The following is a 20,621-nucleotide window of genomic DNA, read 5'->3' on the forward strand; positions in this document are numbered from 1 at the left end:
CAGGGACCTATGCTTACTGATTTCATTCATATGCAAAGAGATTGCTGAGTTCTGAGCACTTGCTGGATACTTCGAAGTGTTCTGGGTTACTTTCAAATTCAAAGTAATTGCTGTGGTAGGGATGCTAAGTTATAGAACCCTCCTCTGTGATCTGTCTGTTCTATGAGGTCAGAGCTTCTGCCCTATACGGTTTCAGTTTTGCCCATCTTGGAGGTTACCTACCACACTTTCAGACAACATGGTGAAGCTCACCTGATCAGTAAAGAATCACCAGCACCTCCAGCTTCCCTGGTTGCAGAACGGAAATATGTACCAAACCTGTACAGCCTCGACCCATGTAGAGAAAAGGAAGGGACCGTCAATTACAAGAGCTGGCTCCTGGTGAATTTGTCTACAGGGAGGGTGTGATGCTCACTTGTCTGGTGGAGCATGATGAGCACCAAGGGGTCACCAAAATCCTAGCCCTGGAGGCCTATGCTCACCAAAAGGACCGGCAGAGATGAACCCTCTGGTGAGGCCTCTACTCTAAATGAATTGCTTTTTACATTTTATCATTTTTAGTATTAAAAGTAGTAATTTACGCTTCTTATACAAGAATCTCCAAATTTATAGATATGTTAGCATTTTGAATGAAGCTCCCTTTTTCCCATATTCCACACTCTAAGAGTCACCACTGGTAAGAGTTTCATAAATACCTTGATAGATCCTTGACACCATTTTACATTAAAGAAATAAAGAGGAAGCCTTAACCGATTTGGCTCAGTGGATAGAGCGTCAGCCTTCGGACTGAAGGGTCCCAGGTTCGATTCCGGTCAAGGGCATGTACCTTGGTTGCGGGCACATCCTCAGTAGGGGGTGTGCAGGAGGCAGCTGATCGATGTTTCTTTCTCATTGATGTTTCTAACTATCCCTCTCCCTTCCTCTATGTAAAATCAATAAAAAAAAATTTTTAAATAAGAAATAAAGAGAGAGATCATCCTGTTCAGTGCCTCGTGTTTTCTTCACCTAAGTCACTGTGTTCACTGTTCATATCATACCTGCCCTTCTCCTTGCTCTTTTAATCTCTTCATGGTCCCTAATCCACCCTATACTTTCCCACCTGGACCAGACACACAGCTGTGAGTAGTCACAACATAGCCATTCTTCGTCCGCTATTTATGACAAAGAACCAGAAATAAACACAATTGTTCACTGAACATTCTTACATGTACATTTCTGATTTTCTGTGAATTCCTTTCCTGTCAAGCACCTTGTAGAATGTGGAATTTTATAGAAGGTATTCAGGGAGCAATGGAGGGGTCTTCACAAGACATTCTTGTCATAATAACACATGATTGGGCTAAGCTAATCAAGACAATCTGAGAAAATATTCAAGATTTTACTGCCTACTTTATCTTATATAGCTTTGATTGTATTGAGTCTTTCATGTAAGTCTTTAATCCATTTAGTGTTCATACTTGTGTATGGTGTAAGGACATAGATTTGATGTTTTGCACAAATCTGTCCAATTTTCCAAACACCATTTATTGAATAGACTGTCTTTATTGCCTTGTATGTTTTGCCTCCCTTGTAAAATATTAATTGACCTAATAAGTGGGGATTGATTTCTGGGTTTTCTATTCTGTTCCAATGATCTATGTATGAGCTGATGCCAGTTCCATGCTGATTTTATTACTAACACCTTGTAGTATAGTTTGATATCATGTTGTGTGGTTCTGACAACTTTGCTCTTCTTTCTCAAGATTGCTGGAGCTATTCGGGGTTATAATAAAACTGTGACTGGGAAGATCATTCCAATTGTCAAATCAGATGCCATTCTCATGTTTTCCAGCATTCAATATTCACATTCCAAAAGAGAGATTTCAGCATGAAATTGTAAGTTGTGAGGTCTCTTTTTCATTCAAAATATAATCCAAAAATTTCAACACTATCTGATGTTTCCCCCTATTACATAAATTCCAAACAAACAATCTGTAAGGATGATTTAGGATGGGGAGAATAGGGAGATGGTATAGTCATAACACCTCAAAAGAGAATGACTGTGATATCTATGTAGCTGGGAATGAAAAGAAATAAAGGAATTGGAGAGAGGAAGGAAATGAAAAAAAGTATCATTTATGTTACTAATTTCAGAGTCAGTATTGCATCCTGGAAAAAGATATCCTCTTTCCACATGCTGAATTCATTTCAGTTTTTCATCCTGGATCTTTTCCATCTGCTATTTAATACTACATCACTACTATTGCAATGTTTTCCTTCTAATAATGGAGTATCTCTTACACAACTTGAATGTGCTGTTTCTTCACTTCATATTATTGTAAAAAGACCATAATTTATGACATCACCAAGTTGTGACCTGAATAAATTGGCAAACACTGAATGTCTTTGGTGACATCAATAATAAACAATGAAAATAGTAACTAAAGGAATACTGACTTAGTTTTTATCTAATAGATGGTATGAAGTGTACCACATGAACTACAACTTCATATGCTCATTGTGACATTACTTCCATTTTCAAGATATTTCTGTACAATAATGATTTCAATGGAAGCCATTCCTCTGACCACAACATATAAGGAACATTTCATGAGCTAGCCTATCTAATAAGAGTAATATGCAAATTAACCCCCACTCCATCACTCCACAACAAAGATGGTGACGCCCATAGGGGCCAGGGCAGGACGCTGGTGACATCACCCCGGGAATGTGAGCCCAGCAGGGAAGTGTGCCCGCAGGCAGCATCCAGCAGGGCCCACTTGGCCATCGCCACAGTGACCCGCGAGCAGGCAAGCGCGGCCGCAGACAGCACCCAGCAGGGCCCGCTTGGCTGTCGCCATGGTGTGGAGCAGGCAGGCCCCGCATAGAGCAGAGAACCACAGGGAGCAGGCCCAAGCCATCAGTAGGACCTCCCCTGAGGGCTCCCAGATTGGAGAGGGTACAGGTCAAGCTGAAGCCCACCCCCCCACCCCCATGCACAAATTTCATGCACCAGGCCTCTGGTGGAACAAATTAAATATATGGCATATTACATGAGACACAGAAATGTAAAAAGCATAGAACTGCTGTGGGAGAATCTGAGAAGTGTCATCAGATCAGGGAGAAAAATCAATGTAATGTAATAAAAGATGCTTCACATAATAAATCTATAAGGTTTGTTAGTAAATCAGCAAATGTTTCTAAATAACCAATTTTAATCCATTATTTCCCTTTTCTTCTGAAGATATGAATACATACATACACACAAACTTCCTCATTACTCCTTACTCCTAAATACATTTTTATGTTACTATATTTACATACTGCATTTAGTGCAAAACAAAATGTGTACAGCTGTTATAAAAACTCAGAAAAAGGCCATGCTATTCATATATGTATAAACATATACATGTATATGTATACATTATATATATGATAAAATGTTGTGATGATGCAGAAATCCAAAAATCAGGCTTCTCAACATATTCTTTTGAATATTTGTTAAATTAGCATTTGTTAAGGAAACCCCCCTGGTACTGGATGGTGTCCAGCAGTTTCCCAAAAGACCACAGATAAACTGGAAATAAAAGTTTATAACTTACGGAGGAAGTACACAGCACGCCTGCAGGGACTAACACAGGGCAAGGCAGGATGCAGGAAGAGAGTGGCAGTACACACAGTGTAGGTCTGTATTAGGATCACTATGTGGAGTGCCTTGGGGTTCTCGAGCTAGGTCCAGATTGTTCAACTCAAAGCAAAATCAGCAAGGTTTGGCTAGCTCTTTAGAAACCTTACATAAGGAGCATACAAATTGAAGGCCCTGAGGTGCACAAAAGACTATTGTTCACAAGGACTGCTCGAGAAGTCATATCAAAAACTTACATTCACTTATGACACTGTAAGCTGGTGTCTGTGTGCATTAGGGATTCATGGGAGTTCAGTTCAAAATGTTTTAGCTACACAAAATAAATGACAACGCTGAAACACCACACTTTTATATTTTAAATATATTTTATTGATCTCTTACAGAGAGGAAAGGAGAGAGATAGAGAGCTAGAAACATCGATGAGAGAGAAACATCGAGCAGCTGCCTCCCACACATCTCCCACTGGGGATGTGCCCGCAACCCAGGCACATGCCCCCGACCGGAATCGAACCTGGGACCCCTCAGTCCGCAGGCTGACGCTCTATCCACTGTGCCAAACCGGCCTCGGCCACCACACACTTTTATATAAACCCTTAAAAACAATCCCATTAGATATTTTTTGTAACCATCATAAGGTCCCAGCAGGTACAATGAATAAAAAGATAAATTATGGCTAAACTCTTTACACATTAAGGTTTAAGGCCTGTGAGTAAATGATGTCACTCCACTGCATTATAAATTGTTACCCACAATGGTGAATAAGGTGAGAAACATTAACACTGATGGCATGTCAACACCTCATTCATTACACATCACTGTTAACATATTTCAATTACTTCATCTTTATGAATGAACATATTAAGTCCACACATAGTCTAAACAAAGCATTGCAAACACACTGTATTGCCTTGTGTTGAAATACACATTACAACCACTCAAAGAATCATGAAATGAATTAATCATATTAATACTTTTTTTTAAAAAAAAATCACAAATTCTGTTATACTAAAAAAGGAGACAATGGAGGTAAATTACGTTTGTCCTAACATTCATCCCCTTGATATTGTGATTTATACTAAAAAATCATGTAACTATCCTTAGTAGATTGTCTAAAATAAGTATTCCGATTTAAAGTCATATTTGAAAAGCGTTATTGACTTACTAGTTTCTAACGTGAATTCTCCGATGTTTTACATTAATTTGCATTATCTACTTTCACACATTTTCTACTTCTTTAAGTCACTTTCACGTACAAATTCTGCAGACTTTTCTATAATGTGTATTTGGGGGAAAGATTTTCATCACTTATTTCAAAGGCAATCTCTCATATTCAGGAAGACTCTGGGTCGAGGTAAAGGGTTTGCCACATTCTTTAAAGTTTCTCCCAGTATGAATTCTCATGCATCAATTAAGATGTAAATGCTGAATATAGGCTATGCAGAACTTTTTTATTTGTATGGCTTCTTTTTAGTATGAATTCATTAAAGTTCAGTGAGCCTTGATAAATGGTTAAAGGTTTTGACATTCTTTATGTTTCTATTGTTTCAGTCCAGCAAGAATTATATGATATTGACTAAAGTTTCAACACTGGATAAAGGCATTACCACATTCTATGCACTTGTGAGGATTCTCTCTGGTATGAATTGTCTGATATTTAATGAGGTTTGGGCAATGGTTGATATTTTTTCCATATTGTTTAGATTGCTTCTATTTATCATGTATTCCCCAATATTGAACAGAGCTAGAGCAAGGTTAAAGGCTTTGTCACACTTCTCACATCTCTAAAGCTTCTCATGTATTTGGTAAGAATTGTGCAGTGTAAAGGCTTTGCATATACTCAACCTTCATAAGGCTTCTCTCTGATGAATCCTTCGATGTCTAGAAAGGTGTGAAGACCACGTAAAGGCTTTGCCACATTCTACACATATATAAGGCTTCTGTCCTGAATGAATTCTCTGATGATGGGTAAGGGTTGAAGACCGGCTAAATGCTTTGCCACATTGCATACATTTATAAGGCTTCTCTCCAGTATGAATTGTCTGGTGTTTCTTAAGGCTTCCACACTCATTAAAGGCTCTGCCACATTCTGTACATTTATAAGGCTTCTCTCCAGAATGAATTCTCTGATGTCGAATCAGATGTGAGCCCGACATAAATACTTTGCCACATTCACTACATTTATAAGGCTGCTCTCTAGAATGAATTACCCGATGTCGACGAAGATTTTCCCTCCAGTTAAAGGTTTTGCCACATTCTCTACATTCATAACGCTTTTCTCCAGAATGAACTCTCTGTTTCTTACGGCTTGCTCCCTCCTTAAAAGCATTGACACCTTCTGTACATTTATAAGGCTTCTTTCCAGAATGAGTTTTCTCATGTAGAGAAAGACTTAAGCTCCAGGTGAAGGCTTTGCCACATTGTTTACATATATAAGGCATCTCTCCAGTATGGATTCTCTGATGTCGAACCAGTTCTAAGCTCAAGAAAAAGGCTTGGCCACATTCTTTACATTCATAAGGCTTTACTCCAGAATGAATTATCTCATGTTCTTTAAGGGTTCCACACATGTTAAAGGTGTTGCCGACGTCTGTACGTTTATAATAGTTCTCTCCAGTATGAATTACCTGATGTTGAATGAGACTTGACCTGTGGATAAAGGCTTTGCCACATTCTTTACATTTATAAGGCTTCTCTCCAGTATGAATTCTCAGATGTTGAGTAATGCTTTTATAACCGTTGAAATCTTTGCCACATTCTCCACATATATAAGGCTTTTCCCCAGAATGAACTATCAGATGTTGCTTAAGTCTTCCACATTTGTTAAAGTAACCATTGCATTGATTACTTCTCTCTTCGTTATGTGAACTCTGGTAAACATTGAAGAGATAAAATCTTTTAATGAGGGCTCTAATATCATTGCACATATAAAGTTGTTTCCAATTACCTATTCTGATACCTATGTACATCCTCCCACATTTACAAAAAGTATACACTCTGAAACACAGGTGAATATTTCTCCATGAAAGAATAATGGAAACTTCTTTGAGGGATTTGCAAAACTAATTAATAATTTTTACCTTCATTTTAGAAAGACCTACATTTTAGCAATATTTGACAATTTAATAAAATCCTACATTACATCATTTACAAAATTATTTACACAATGGACTAGCTGACTTCTCTGATATTCCAAATTTTACTTTAGGGAGTAAGTATGTATGTATGTATTTATTGATTTATCTATATATCTATTTATTCACTTCTTTATTCATTTTAATCTTAACCTGAAGACATAATTATTGATATTTATAGAGAGTGAAGTAGAGAGAGAGAGGAAAAGAGAAAGTGAAGAACATCGATCAATGGCCTCCTGCATGCAACCAGACCAGGAATCGAACCCACAACATTCATTATATAGGGCAAAACTCCAACCAACCGTGCCACACTAACCATGGCAGCAAATGTTTTTTAAATTTTATTGGTCTTTACGTTCAGAGACCATTGCTCTGCCAACATAGCTGAAGAAAAGTAGATATTTTCAAGATTATTTTTCCCAAGATGTTTTATATACTTAATCTCCTTAGGCAACAAGGATTTTATTAAGGGTAATTGCCCCACTTTGATTATATCCATCAGAACATCCTTTTTTTTCTCTTCATATTCCTTCACCCATTACAAAACTTTCATTAAGTGTAAATTCTCAGTGCCACACGTGCTAGATCTTACCTGTTGCATTTTCTGGAACGAATCTTCTACGTCTGACTTTAAAAACAAACCCTGGGTGACTTGAGAAGACAGAGCTGAAATATAGCAAATTAAGTATGAAACACTACACTCAAGTAAATATTCTTTAAATTCTAATGTGAGATGACAGAATAGGAAGCACAACTTTTGTCCTCCACGGAGATGTTAATTGACCCAATTACCTTCTAAATTGCTTCAGAAGCCAGTTCAAAGACCCCAATACTCACCAGAAAGCACAAAATAAAAAATTCATTATCAAAGAGAAAAACAAGTTACCTACATTTGCCTACAATACCTACTCACCCATTGTGACATACTACAAAATAACTGTGGGATAACTCCCAAGTCTCAGTTTCTTCTCAGAATAGAAATCAATGAGTGTACTGTGTCTCCAGTAGTCTGGATTTTTTACAACTGCCTGAGGAACTTGTTTCTCTTTTGAATGACACAAATTTAAAGGAAATGTTAATATACTGTGAATGCATTATGGTGGCTAAGAAGGTAAGAGAGTAATTGTTCAAACACCAGAGAGACTGCAATGCTGAAGAAAGACATCAGAAATGGAAAGATGTGAAATCAAAATATGTTTTAAACTGGGAAGTTACAACACACACACACACACACACACACACACACACACACACACACGCTTCTGGTCAAGATGCAGCAAACAAAAGCCCTGGTCCAGACGGATTCACAGGGGAGTTTACCAAATATTCAAAGAAGAACTGACACCTGTACTCAAACTATTCCAAAAATTTCAAGAGGTAGGATCACTTCCAAACTCTTTCTATGAGGCCACCATCACCCTAATTCCAAACCCAAATAACGACATGACAAAGAAAGAGAACTACAGGCCAATATCCCTGATGGACATAGATGCTAAAATCCTCAACAAAATTTTAGCAACCCGGATCCAGCAATACATTAAAAAGATCATTCATCATGACCAAGTGGGATTTATTCCAGGGATGCCAGGCTGGTACAATATTTGGAAATCAATAAATGTGATATAGCACATAAACTGATTACAAGACAAAAATCACATGATCATATCAATCGATGCAGAAAAAGCATTGGACAAAATCCACCACTCTTTTCTGATAAAAACTCAGCAAAGTGGGAATAGAGGGAACATATCTCCAAATACTAAAGGCCATATATGACAAACCGACAGCCAATATCATACTCAATAGGCAAAAAATAAAAGCACTTCCCTTAAGAAGACAGGGATGGCCTCTTTTACTACTCTTGTTCAACATAGTTCTGGAAGTCCTGGCCATAGTGATCAGACAAGAAGAAATAAAAGGCACCCAAACTGGAGAGGAGGAAGTAAAACTCTCATTATTCACAGTTGACATGATACTGTACATAGAAAACCCTAAAGATTCCATCAAAAAACTACTAAATTTAATAACTTAATTCAAAAACATAGCAGGATACAAATTTAACATGCAAAAATCTATTTCATTTTAATAATAGTGAACTCTCAGAAAGAGAAACTAAAATAACAATCCCATTTACAATTGCAACAAAAAAATTAAGATACTTGGGAATAAACTTAACCAAGGAGGTAAAAGACCTGTACTTGAAAAACTACAGGACATTGAAAAAAGAGGTAGAGGAAGATATAAAAAAGTGGAAGAATAGATACCATGTTCATCGATTGGTAGAATCAACATCATTAAAATATCCATACTACCCAAACAATCTACAGATTCAATGCAATTCCTATTAGAATACCAAGGGCATATTCCACAGATCTAAAACCAACACTCCAAAAATTAAATGGAACCAAAAAGACCCTGAAGTGCTGCAGCAATCTTGAGAAAGAAGAAAAAAGTAGGAGGAATCACAATACCATATATCAAGTTATACTACAAAGCCATTGTACTCAAAACAGCCTGATACTGGCACAAGAGGACATACAGAAGCCAAGAGACATGAAAAAATGCTCAAAGTCACTAATCATCTGAGAAATGCATGTCAAAACAACAATGGCATATCACTTCATACCAGTCAGAATGGCTATCATCAACAAATCAATCAATGACAAGTGTTGGTGAGGTTGTGGAGAAAAAGGAACCCTAGTACACTGCTGGTAGGAATGCAGACTGGTGCAGCCATTGTGGAAAACAGTATGCAGTGAGTTTCCTCAAAAAATTAAAAATGGAACTCCCATTTGACCCAGTCATTCCACTTCTAGGAATGTATCATATCCTAAGAAACCTGAAACACTCATCAGAAAGAACATATGCACTCTTATACTCATAGCGGTGCAATTTACAATAGCTAAGACTTAGAAACAGCCTAAGTGCCCATCAACAGATGAGTGGATAAAAAACTATGGTACATTTATACAATGGAATACTACGAGGTAATAAAAAAGAAAGAACTCTTACCATTTGCAACAGCATGGTTGAACCTGGAGACTATTATGCTGAGTGAAATAATCCAGTCACAGAAAGTTAAGTACCACATGATTTCACTCATATGTGGACTCTAATGAACCAAATAAACTGATGATCAAAAATAGACCCAGAGTCAGAGAAGCATAAACAGACTTTTGAACCCCAGAGGGAAGGCAGGGGAGGGTGGGTAGGAAGAGATCAACCAATGAACTTGTATGCATATATGCATAACCTGTGGGCACAGACAATGGGGTGGTGAGGGCTTGTGGGGGAGGATGGGAGTGGGCTGGAAGAGGTTGATGGGGGAAAAGGAGAACCTATGTAATACTTTCAAAAACAAAGATAAAAAGAAAAAAAAAGATGGCAGTGTAGGTAATTTCAGCACTGGCATCCTCCCACAACCACATAGAATATACAACTAAACCATAATTCAGAAATGCCAGAGACCTGACTGAATTAAGTTTTAAAACTAAGGATATAAAGAAGAACCTTCATTGAGACTGTGACCGGGACAAAGTCACAGAATGGGTTGGTCCCATGTTGATAAAAATCATGAGATATATTTCTGCTGCAGAGGTCACGTTTGAGGAGTGAACGGTCCCAGGCCACCAGCCCAGGGTTCCAAAGCAGAGCAGAGATGTGACCATTACTACGGCTGTAAAAACTAGCAGTGATTGTGGCTGAGTGAGTCAGAGAGTGGATGGAAACCCAGGTAGTTCCTCTTAAAGGGCTTACTCAGATTCATACCTTCTGAGTGCTCTGGATGCAGCTCGGCATGAGAGACATACGGGGAGGAACTGAAATGTCTTGCATAAGGGAGAGAGCAGGGGGAGGAGCTTTCTCCCAGACATAAGCTCTGATAGAAGCCATTGTTCCTTTTCTGAAACTTTCCCCGCAAATGGCTATCAGATAGGGGCCATACCTGAGTCTCCATCGACCTGTCTCAGACTTTTCACCCCACCCTGAAGATTTCCTGACTACCCACCCCATCAGCTTGTGGGGTGACCCAAGCTGTTTCCACTGGCTATTCCATACGAACAGCCTGATTGGCTTGAGCTTCAGTCTTTACTACAATGTAAAATAAGCACCAGCTGGCCCTAGTGTGCCCCATACCACTTGCTAAGTAGCCCCAGGCCAAAAACTATATAATGTCTATTCATTGCAGTGTACACCTGAAACTAATATAATATTGTATTTGCAATTATAATTGAAAAATAGAAAATGAATGAAACACAAACACACACACACACACACACACACTCCAATTACACTTTCAAGAATAGGTTTGACAGGCCATTAAAAATGTAGCACAGTGGCGGGGGCAGAAAGGAGACATATGTAGTACTTTAAACAATAAAGAATTTAAATTAAAAAAGTAAAATATGGGATATACAGGCAAAAAAATCTACCACAGCTGACAGGCGGGCATGGCTCAGTGGTTGAGCTTTGACCTATGAACCAGGAGATCAGGTTTGATTCCCTGGGGCAGCATGTAGAAGGCAGCTCATCATGATTCTCTCTCATCATGATGTTTCTATCTCTCTCCCTCTCCCTTCCTCTCTGAAATAAATAAAAATGTATTTAAAATAGTAAACACAACCGAACAAAAACAATCTACCACAGCTAATTATTTGTGTTGTCTTGTACAAAGCAATTTCATAAAGAATGTGCTGCTTCTAATGACCTTAAATAGCAGCAAAAGATCACAAGGCTTACGAAGAAACAGAAAAACAGTCCAGCCAGAGGAACAAAATAAATCTCCATATACTGGCCCTAAGTTAACTAACATCTGTTATTTACCTGACAAAGATCTCAAATATGCCGAAACCGGTTTGGCTCAGTGGATAGAGCGTCGGCCTGTGGACTGAAGGGTCCCAGGTTCGATTCCGGTCAAGGGCATGTACCTGGGTTGCGGGCACATCCCCAGTAGGAGATGTGCAGGAGGCAGCTGATAGATGTTTCTCTCTCATCGATGTTTCTAGCTCTCTATCTCTCTCCCTTCCTCTCTGTAAAAAAATCAATAAAATATATTTTTTTTAAAAAAAGATCTCAAATAAACCAACATAAAGGGGAAATATTGCAAAATATAGAAGACATAAAAATCTAAATATTATCATCAAAAACATGCATGGGAAAAATAAAATGCGACAGAAAATTTAAGAAAAAAAAACATATTGGGAGCTGAAGGACCCAGTACCTGAATTTAAATATACAATAGAACTATCAGCAATAGACCTGATCAAACAGAAGGAGAAATAAGACAACTTGGACACCTATCCCTAGTGTTCCTGGTTTGTGAGAACTAAATTCTAGTATCTCAACCGCTTCCCTCACAAATTAATTACATGAGACATAAAAGATTAAAAAGAAATATACCTCACCCAAATATACCCTCTCAAAAATCATTTCCATTGAAGCCAAACTTCCCAAACCATAGTTTAAGATCTGGCTTCCTCTGTCAACCTTGGCCTCTCATCTGGGTCATCTGCTTCCTTCATTCCCACCTACCTGGGGGGATGGATCCTGTTCTTTTTCTCTTCAACTTCCAGGGCTCCTTCATGTGCTCCAAAAAGGTGACCAGGTCTGGCTTAGACACAGCAAGACCTGTTTATGAGAAAAAGAAACAGGAATTTTAAAGGAGATTCTCCAATTTCAAATATATACTGAGCTCAAGTGAGAAGACTGGACATTGTAGAATATCAGAATAGTCTAGAAAAAGTTTCCCCAAAATATTATTTTCTGATATCACCTTTACCATACGAGACTACATTTAAAGTTTTCAGATTCTGATTTCCACTTGCAAGTACACCAGCAAAACCCCAGTTGCTTTCCTTAATAACACGGATCTGAAACTCTATCATAAAAAGCAGAAGCTACAAGCAGACACTGTACTAATGAAGAAAACAAAACCCTGGGGGTGGAGGAGAAATTCTGGACGGAAGTGGTCCTCACCCAGGAATACCAGGTTCCTGTAGTTCTGCAACATCACGTCCCTGTACAGTTTCCGCTGAGCTGGGTCCAGGCACGCCCACTCCTCCTGAGAGAATTCTATGGCCACATCACTGAAGGTCAACTGCCCCTGAAATTAAAAGAAAAAACAAACATTACCCAAGTGACCACGGGCAGAGGTCATAATGTCACCCAAAAAGAAAAAAGTTCGAGCGCTGACCGGTTTGGCTCAGTGGATGGAGTGTCGGCTCGCGGACTCAAGGGTCCCAGGTTCGATCCTGGTCAAGGGCATGTACCTTGGTTGCGTGCACCCCCAGTGGGGCGTGTTCAGGAGGCAGCTGATCGATGTTTTTCTCTCTCATCGATGTTTCTAACTCTCTATCCCTCTCTCTTCCTCTCTGTAAAAAATCAATAAAATATATTTTTTTAAAAAAGAAAACAGTTCGATTGAACTTTGTTTTTGGTTTTTGTTAATCCTCAATGGAGGATATTTTTCCATTGATTTTTAGAGAGAGTGGAAGGGAGAGGGAGAGACAAAGAGAGAGAAACACATGGATTGATTGTCTCCAGCATGTGGCTGGCCAAGGGCCTGGGATCAAGCCTGCAACCAAGGTATGTGCCCTTGACTGGAATCAAACCAGAAAGAAGACAGTCTACAGTCGAGAGCTCTATCCCCTGAGCCAAACCGGCCAGTGCTGAACTGATTTTGAGCCAGGGAAGTATCCTGAGTTATCCAATAACACCACTTTGACACTAATATTCTCTAATGTATTTTGAGAAAGAAGGATGGCATATGACCCACAAAACCACAGTTGAAGCTTTACTTTTCTAGAAGACAAATTTTAAAAATAGCCTGGCCATCATGGCTTAGTGGTGAGCATCAATCTATGAACCACAAGGTCATGGTTCCATTCCCGGTCAGGGCACATGCCCGGGTAGCAGGCTTGATTCCCAGGGTGGGGCATGCAGGAGGCAGCCAATCAATGATTCTTACTCATCATTGATGTCTCTATCTCTGTCTCCCTTTCCCTTCTCTCTAAAATCCACAAAAATGTTTTAAAAAATAACAATAATGAATAAAGGCATCAACACAGGCATATTCATTTTTGAGTGCTTTGTTTGAATCATAGAGGATCAAGTGTACCAGTATATACTTTACCTAACAGCCACAGTCCTTTAATACATTGTTCTAACAGTTTTATACATATTAATCAATCTCAAAAGTAATCAAAGAAAAATAATATTATTCTTCCTTTTTCAAAAAATAAGTTTTTGTTGATTAGAGAGAGAGTGAAAGGTGGAGAGATAAAAACATCGATGAGAGAAACATTGATGAGCTGACTCATGCATGCATGCCCCCTACCAAGGATTGAACCGGCAACCCGGGCATGTGCCCTGACTGGGAACTGAAGCAGTGACCTCTCAACCAACTGAGCCATGGCGATTGTTTCTTTTTTATGAGAAAATTTTGTAAAACATCCAGCAATTGGTAGAGCCTTGGTGTTATTCCAAACTTTACCTGGAATTTGTCAAAAAGAACAAAGACCAACACACAGACACAACCCTCATGAATGTACATAGCTGTTGTAATTGTAAAGAATAGAAACAAGAAGGTAAGAAAGAAGAGCTCAACGTTAGCATTTTCTGCAAAAACCAAGACATACAAATGGAAATAATGTACACACTGAATGCAATACAAAATAAAATTTTCATGTCAACAAATTACCCTGAAGCTTATTAGCTGGTTAGGTTCAGTGGATAGAGCGTCGGCCTGTGGACTGAAAGGTCCCAGGTTCAATGCCTGGGTTGCAGGCTCGATCCCCAGTAGAGGGGGTGCAAGCGGCAGCAGATCCATGATTCTCTCTCATCATTGATGTTTCTCTCTCTCCTTCTCCCTTCCTCTCTGAAATCAATAAACATGTATTTTTTAAAAAATTTAACTCTGTAGTTCAGGAATTTGGCAGAGAACACCTGCACCAAGTGAAAATCAGATGCAAAGGAAATCACATCAGGGGACTGAAGCACGGGAAAGGACACAACATCACTAACATCAGCTTATACCAGAGGTTCTCAACCTTCCTAATGCCGCGACCTTTAATACAGTTTCTCATGTTGTGGTGACCCCCAATTTCATTGTTTCAAATTGAACATAATTAAAGCTTACTGATTAATCACAAAAAGAATATGTAATTATATATGTGTTTTCCAATGGTCTTAGGCGACCCCTGTGAAAGGGTCGTTCCACCCCCAAAGGGGTTGTGACCCACAGGTTGAGAACCGCTGGCTTAAACATATTTCAATCCACATATACCTCCCAGACTCTGTAAATTGAACAGTGCATTTAAAGCAGTGGTTCCAATGTGGGGCAATTTGACTTTAAGAGGGGAAATTCAAGAATGAGTTAACAATGAGATAGGTAAACACTGGAGTTTGCTGCCTCAAACAACCACTTCAAAAATACAACTAAAAGACGGAAAGGACATCATCCAGAACCACAGGAAGGCTGGCTGAGTGGGAAATTCTACAACTAGAAGGAAAGAGAAAAGCATACCAAGACTCAGAGGAGGCGCAGTGCAGAAGTAAAATACTAAGGTGCGGAGTGCATGCGGAGCGGGCTGTCGGCTGAGGGCGTGGTTGTCGTTTTCAATCAGGAGGGAGTCTCAGGCTCTGAGCTCCAGTTCTGGGCGAGTCTCTGGGGACCCAGACTCATACGGGAGAAGCGGGACTGTCTGGCATCGGTCAGAACCTGAGGGCAGCTTTCTCTCCAAGGGGCTTGCAGCGATTACCGGGACACTGAGAAGCAGAGCCTCTGAGGGCAAGACTGAGAGCAGCCATAACTGCTAGCCCTGCCCTGTTGATCCCGTGGGACCTGCCCTGCCCAAGCCCTGCAGGGAGGCTTTTGCTGGATAGCCGCAGGCAAAGGCTAGATTAGCACCTCCCTAGAGATCCAGGAGCCAGGAAGCCCAGAGGTCAGAGTGGGACCATCCAGTTTGCAGCTCCGTGGAACCATAAAAGACACACTCAGGGGGCAGACTCAGTGAACACCAAAGCCCCATTGAAGCAAGTCTTGCCCCAGAGGGGTGTCTCCAGCACAGAAGTTCTCCCACTGCAGACACAGCTGATTCTCACAGCCAATTGGCCTGGAGGTCTATTCCTCCCAGTGATAACTACAACAATCAAGGCTTAATTACAACAAGACTGTGCACAAAGCCCACAAGGGGGTGCACCAAGAGTGTCTACCTCAGGTAATTGGGACAGTTAGCAGAGAAAGGCACTCTATTGACACAGCGAAGCATAAAAAATGTGGAGAAAAAGGACACAAATGACAGAAATGGAGGAAAGCAAACTGCTGGATATAGAGTTCAAAACCACACTTTTAAGGTCTTTAAAGAACTGTCTAGAAGCTGCCGATAAATTGAGTAAGGCCCTCGAAAAGACTGGTGAGACCGCCAATAAATGTAGTGAGATCTTCAAGAAATCTAGTGAGACCCTCGATGTTGTGATGAAGAACCAACAAGCATACACTGACTGAAATAAAGAATATTATACAGACTCCCAACAGCAGACCAGAGGATCGCAAGAATCAAGTCAAAGATTTGAAATACGAAGAAGCAAAAAACACCCAACCGGAAAAGCAAAATGAAAAAAGAATCCAAAAATACGAAGATAGTGTAAGGAGCCTCTGGGACAGCTTGAAGCGTACCAACATCCGAATTATAGGGGTGCCAGAAGAAGAGAGAGAGCAAGATATTGAAAACCTATTTGAAGAAATAATGACAGAAAACTTCCCCCACCTGGTGAAAGAAATAGACTTACAGGTCCAGGAAGCGCAGAGAACCCCAAACAAAAGGAATCCAAAGAGGACCACACCAAGACACATCATAATTAAAATGCCAAGAGCAAAAGACAAAGAGAGAATCCTAAAAGCAGCAAGAGAAAGAAAGTCAGTTACCTACAAGGGAGTACTCATACGAATGTCACCTGATTTCTCAACAGAAACTCTGCAGGCCAGAAGGGAGTGGCAAGAAATACTCAAAGTGATGAATACCAAGAACCTACAACCAAGACTACTTTATCCAGCAAAGCTATCATTCAGAAGTGAAGGTCAGATAAAGAGCTTCACAGATAAGGAAAAGCTAAAGGAGTTCATCACCACCAAACAAGTATTATATGAAATGTTGAAAGGTATCCTTTAAGAAGAGGAAGAAGAAAAAGTAAAGATACAAATTATGAACAACAAATACACATCTATCAACAAGTGAATCTAAAAATCAAGTGAATAAATAATCTGATGAACAATATGAACTGGTGATTGTAATAGAATCAGGGACATAGAAAGGGAATGGACTGACTATTCTTGGGGGGGGGGGAGGGATGTGGGGGGTACGGGAAGAGATTGGACAATAATCGTGCACCTATGGATGAGGACAGTGGGTGGGGAGTGAGGGCGGAGGGTAGGGTGGGAACTGGGTGGAGGGGAGTTATGGTGGGAAAAAAGAGAAACCAATGTAATAATATGAACTGCCGGAAGCCGGTCCATCCTTGCTGCTTGACACAGTCGCTGCAGGAAAGAAACATCTGCACAGCATATGTTTCAAGGGACCTGGCATATATAGCATATTGTTCTTAATATGTTTGCTCTCCTTAGCGCCATGTGTTTTAACCAAGGTCACCTCTCTGAGAAAGGTTGTTTCCCCAGGTGGGGATTTTTCCCTAAGGTTAGGGAGGAGATACAACCCCTTAATTAAGTGCCAGGCGGGTAGTTAAGCTACATAATCTTTACTCCCTGGAATGGAGATAAAGAAACGCCCTAACCTTTGTAATAGAAATTGACAGGATTAAAATCGGCTGGTATAAATACGGATGTAACAAGACAATAAACATCAGATCCTCATCAGTTCCTAACCAGAACTCCGACCAGAACTTTGGCTGGAGATCCTGGCTATAGGTCCTGACTAGGCTGCTGATCAACTGAAGGCTGTCTTCGTGTCATTCCTTCTTCGCCGACTCCGTCCACACCTTTGGGGACCCCTGGACCCGCTGGGATTGGACCCCAGCAATGAACAATAAAGATTTAATTTAAAAAAATTTAAAAAAATATAAAGAATGAGTTAACAATGAATTTTTTGCATTTCTTCTGGTTCTAGGGACTTCATATAGAGTATATGAATATATATTGTGACATATTTATACATTTCAGTTATCTATTATGTTTTAAAACTTTATTTGCTATTTTTTTCATATCACTTCATAGTATTAGTATTTTTAACAATTCCTTAGTGATTTCTTCCTCAGTATTTCGGTTGTCCTTTCATTCTTTTACTTTTCTCTTTCATGGATGCCATGTTCTTTGGAAGCTTGTTTAGACCAAGTTAATGGACTTTTAGGCTTCCTCCACAATAGAAGTTTACTTTTTGAATAATAAGAATTATATGTCACAGGAGGGGTATCAGGATTTTAGATATGTTTAAGTTTGGAAACCACTGATTTAAAGAGTATTTCTTTCTGTCCGGCTGGTGTGGCTTGGTGGTTGAGTGTTGACCTATGAACTATTAGGTCACAGTTCGATTCCTGGTTAGGAATCCCCAGTGTGGGGGGTGTGCAGGAGACAGCCTGTCAATGATTCTCTCTCACCATTGTTTCTCTCTCTCTCCCTCTCCCTTCCTCTCTCAAATCAATAAAAATATATATATATTTTAAAAAGTAATTCCTTCTTATCAACGTAGTGAGCTAGTCTCTTGCAACGATTTTTCTTTCAGAACCATCTGATCTAATCGGGGCCTGGTTAAATGTGCATTGTCTCAATCCTGTTCTACAGAGCAGATGTTGCAGCCATACGAAATCTAAAACCTACATCTCCCATCTACACTTCACATCTCATCTCTATAGGGATCTTGGATATCAATGCCTTCCCATGTTGGTCTGTCACACACACAAAAATGTTTCCAAAAGTTGAAGGTAGGGGTTCAAAACAAGGCACCCTAAGATGTGCTTCAACAGTAGGTAGATTATGTTGAGCTGAAGGCACCAAGACGCTATGGGCTCAAGAGAAGCTTCTGCTCTCCCCTGAACTACCTAGAAAAATTTAAATTAGAAGCCTGGCCCATGATAAGTGTCAAAACCAATAATGACTTTTTACCTATCTAGGTGGTAGGCAAACTAATACCTCCTGAACATGTGATCTCCAGTCAAAGATCTTCTGAAGTTTCAAAGTGCATTACCTCATCCCAGGCTCAGACTGTCTCATGCTAAATTTCCCTTTCAGTCTCTGAGCCTCTCTTGCATGTGGGGTCTCTGACTCTGTCATGTGTGTGCAGCTCCCATACATATCCCCTCTTTCTGATTAGGCCAGCTGAGAGAACCTTGAAGGTAGAAGAAAGTATCTTCCTCCCACACAATGGTCATAACTTTTGGTGAGATTCCTATGGGGGACCTGGATGGACACAGCAGACAGAAAGCTGTGGACAAAAACGCAGAGGTAGCTGACTTTATCTCCCTCCTAAAGGCCTGCTTCCTTGCAGATGTTGAAACTGCTGATGTACTTGAGCAGTTGATGAAGGCTTGACTGCTACCTGAACTTTCTGGGGTGGCTCTAGTGACTACACTGCCATCTTTCCCTCACAGCGCAGGCGCTACCAGGAACCCTGTTGGAAAAGCAAGTAACCACCAGCAGGCCTTTTCCAACCACCCTCCTATGTGTCCCAAGCTTGTTATGGCCGCCAAGCAGAGCCAGCCCCTGAGTCAGCTCAGAGGACCTTCCTTTCTTCTGTGTCATCTCCCTTATCCTTTAGGAAAAGCCTAAGAAAATATGCCCAGAAATTTCTCTGGTAGCTCCTCTTGAATTCTATCTTGGAAAACCCAAAACCCCAAATGACAGTAACATTTTAAAGAGGGAACTTGGGCCCTGCCATTCTCCGTGATTAGAGCATCTGCCCCAGACAGAAAGGATGCGGGTTAGAGTCCAGGTTGAGGGCACTTACCTCGGTGGCAGGTTCCCTGACACCAGTAGGGGTGCATGTGGGAGGCAACCAGTCCACATGTTTCTTTCAAGAAGATGTGCCTCTCTCTCTCTCTCTCTCTATTTCTCTCAATCTCTCTCTCTCTACCTTCCTCCCTCCCTCCTTATTCCCTTCCACTCTCTAGAAATCAGTGTGTGTGTATGTGGGGGGGGGGGGGTGGTGGTGGTGGTGGGGGGTGGAGAATATATCCTACGGTGACGATTTTTAAAAAAGAGGAAACTTGGACAGCTATAAGAAAAAAAAGTTAGTAGTTGAAAACAAACTCCCTCTGGCAGGATCATCAGATATAGAGAAGCAAAGGTCTGCAGGTCTGCACCACCTACATCCGTGAACTTTAGAAGGAAAAGCAGACACAGAACTGAGCCAAGACAGAGCGTTTACCTGAGAAGCAGCCATATTGTCCTCTTCCTCCTCCTGCTCTGGGTTGTTTTCTCAGGCGACTTTATGTTGACCAATCACACCTGCATCTTGAGGATATGCTGTGCTTCCACCACACTCACAGGCAGAAGGACTTGAATGATGAAAAATTTCACACTCCCCTGCCCTTTGTCACAGAAGAGAATAAGAAACAATGAGCCCTAGCAGGTTTGGATCAGTGGATAGAGCGTTGGTCTGCGGACTGAAGGGTCCCAGATTCGTTTCTGGCCAAGGGCACATGCCTGGGTTGCAGGCTCGATCCCCAGTAGGGAGCGTGCAGGAGGCAGCGATCAATGATTCTCTCTCATCATTGATGTTTCTATCTCTCCGCTCCCTTCCTCTCTGAAATCAATAAAAATATAAAGAAAAAGAAAAAAGAAACAATGAGATGTTACATGAAGACCAAACTGTTTTTCTCTCCTGTCTTCCCTTGCTCTCCGAGCCCACAAATGTGCA

The 20,621-nt window shown here is 40.4% G+C and overlaps 2 protein-coding genes across 4 annotated transcripts in view; both read right to left on the reverse strand.

The window, feature by feature from the left end:
- The window catches only part of LOC106694359 (protein ZNF738-like), a 45,975-nt gene that overhangs the window by 22,613 nt on the left and 2,741 nt on the right, over positions 1–20,621 (reverse strand). The gene's annotated exons all lie outside the window — the stretch shown is intronic.
- Positions 4,077–20,621, reverse strand: part of LOC102437080 (protein ZNF738-like) — a 19,294-nt gene continuing 2,749 nt past the window's right edge. The window contains exons 2-6 of one of the 3 annotated variants that reach the window (XM_023754326.1): positions 20,130–20,292; positions 12,733–12,859; positions 12,289–12,384; positions 7,352–7,425; positions 4,077–6,492 (exon numbers count right to left, since the gene is read on the reverse strand). In XM_023754326.1, the coding sequence (XP_023610094.1) occupies positions 5,470–6,492; positions 7,352–7,425; positions 12,289–12,384; positions 12,733–12,859; positions 20,130–20,144 (1,335 nt within the window). In that variant the 5' untranslated portion in view covers positions 20,145–20,292 and the 3' untranslated portion in view covers positions 4,077–5,469. Of the gene's footprint in view, positions 6,493–7,351; positions 7,426–12,274; positions 12,385–12,732; positions 12,860–20,129; positions 20,293–20,621 lie in introns of those variants that run through there. The other 2 variants (XM_023754329.1, XM_023754328.1) reach the window with 2 other exon arrangements.

Source organism: Myotis lucifugus, unplaced genomic scaffold (genome assembly GCF_000147115.1).
Source record: "Myotis lucifugus unplaced genomic scaffold, Myoluc2.0 scaffold_60, whole genome shotgun sequence".
NCBI lineage: Eukaryota > Metazoa > Chordata > Mammalia > Chiroptera > Vespertilionidae > Myotis > Myotis lucifugus.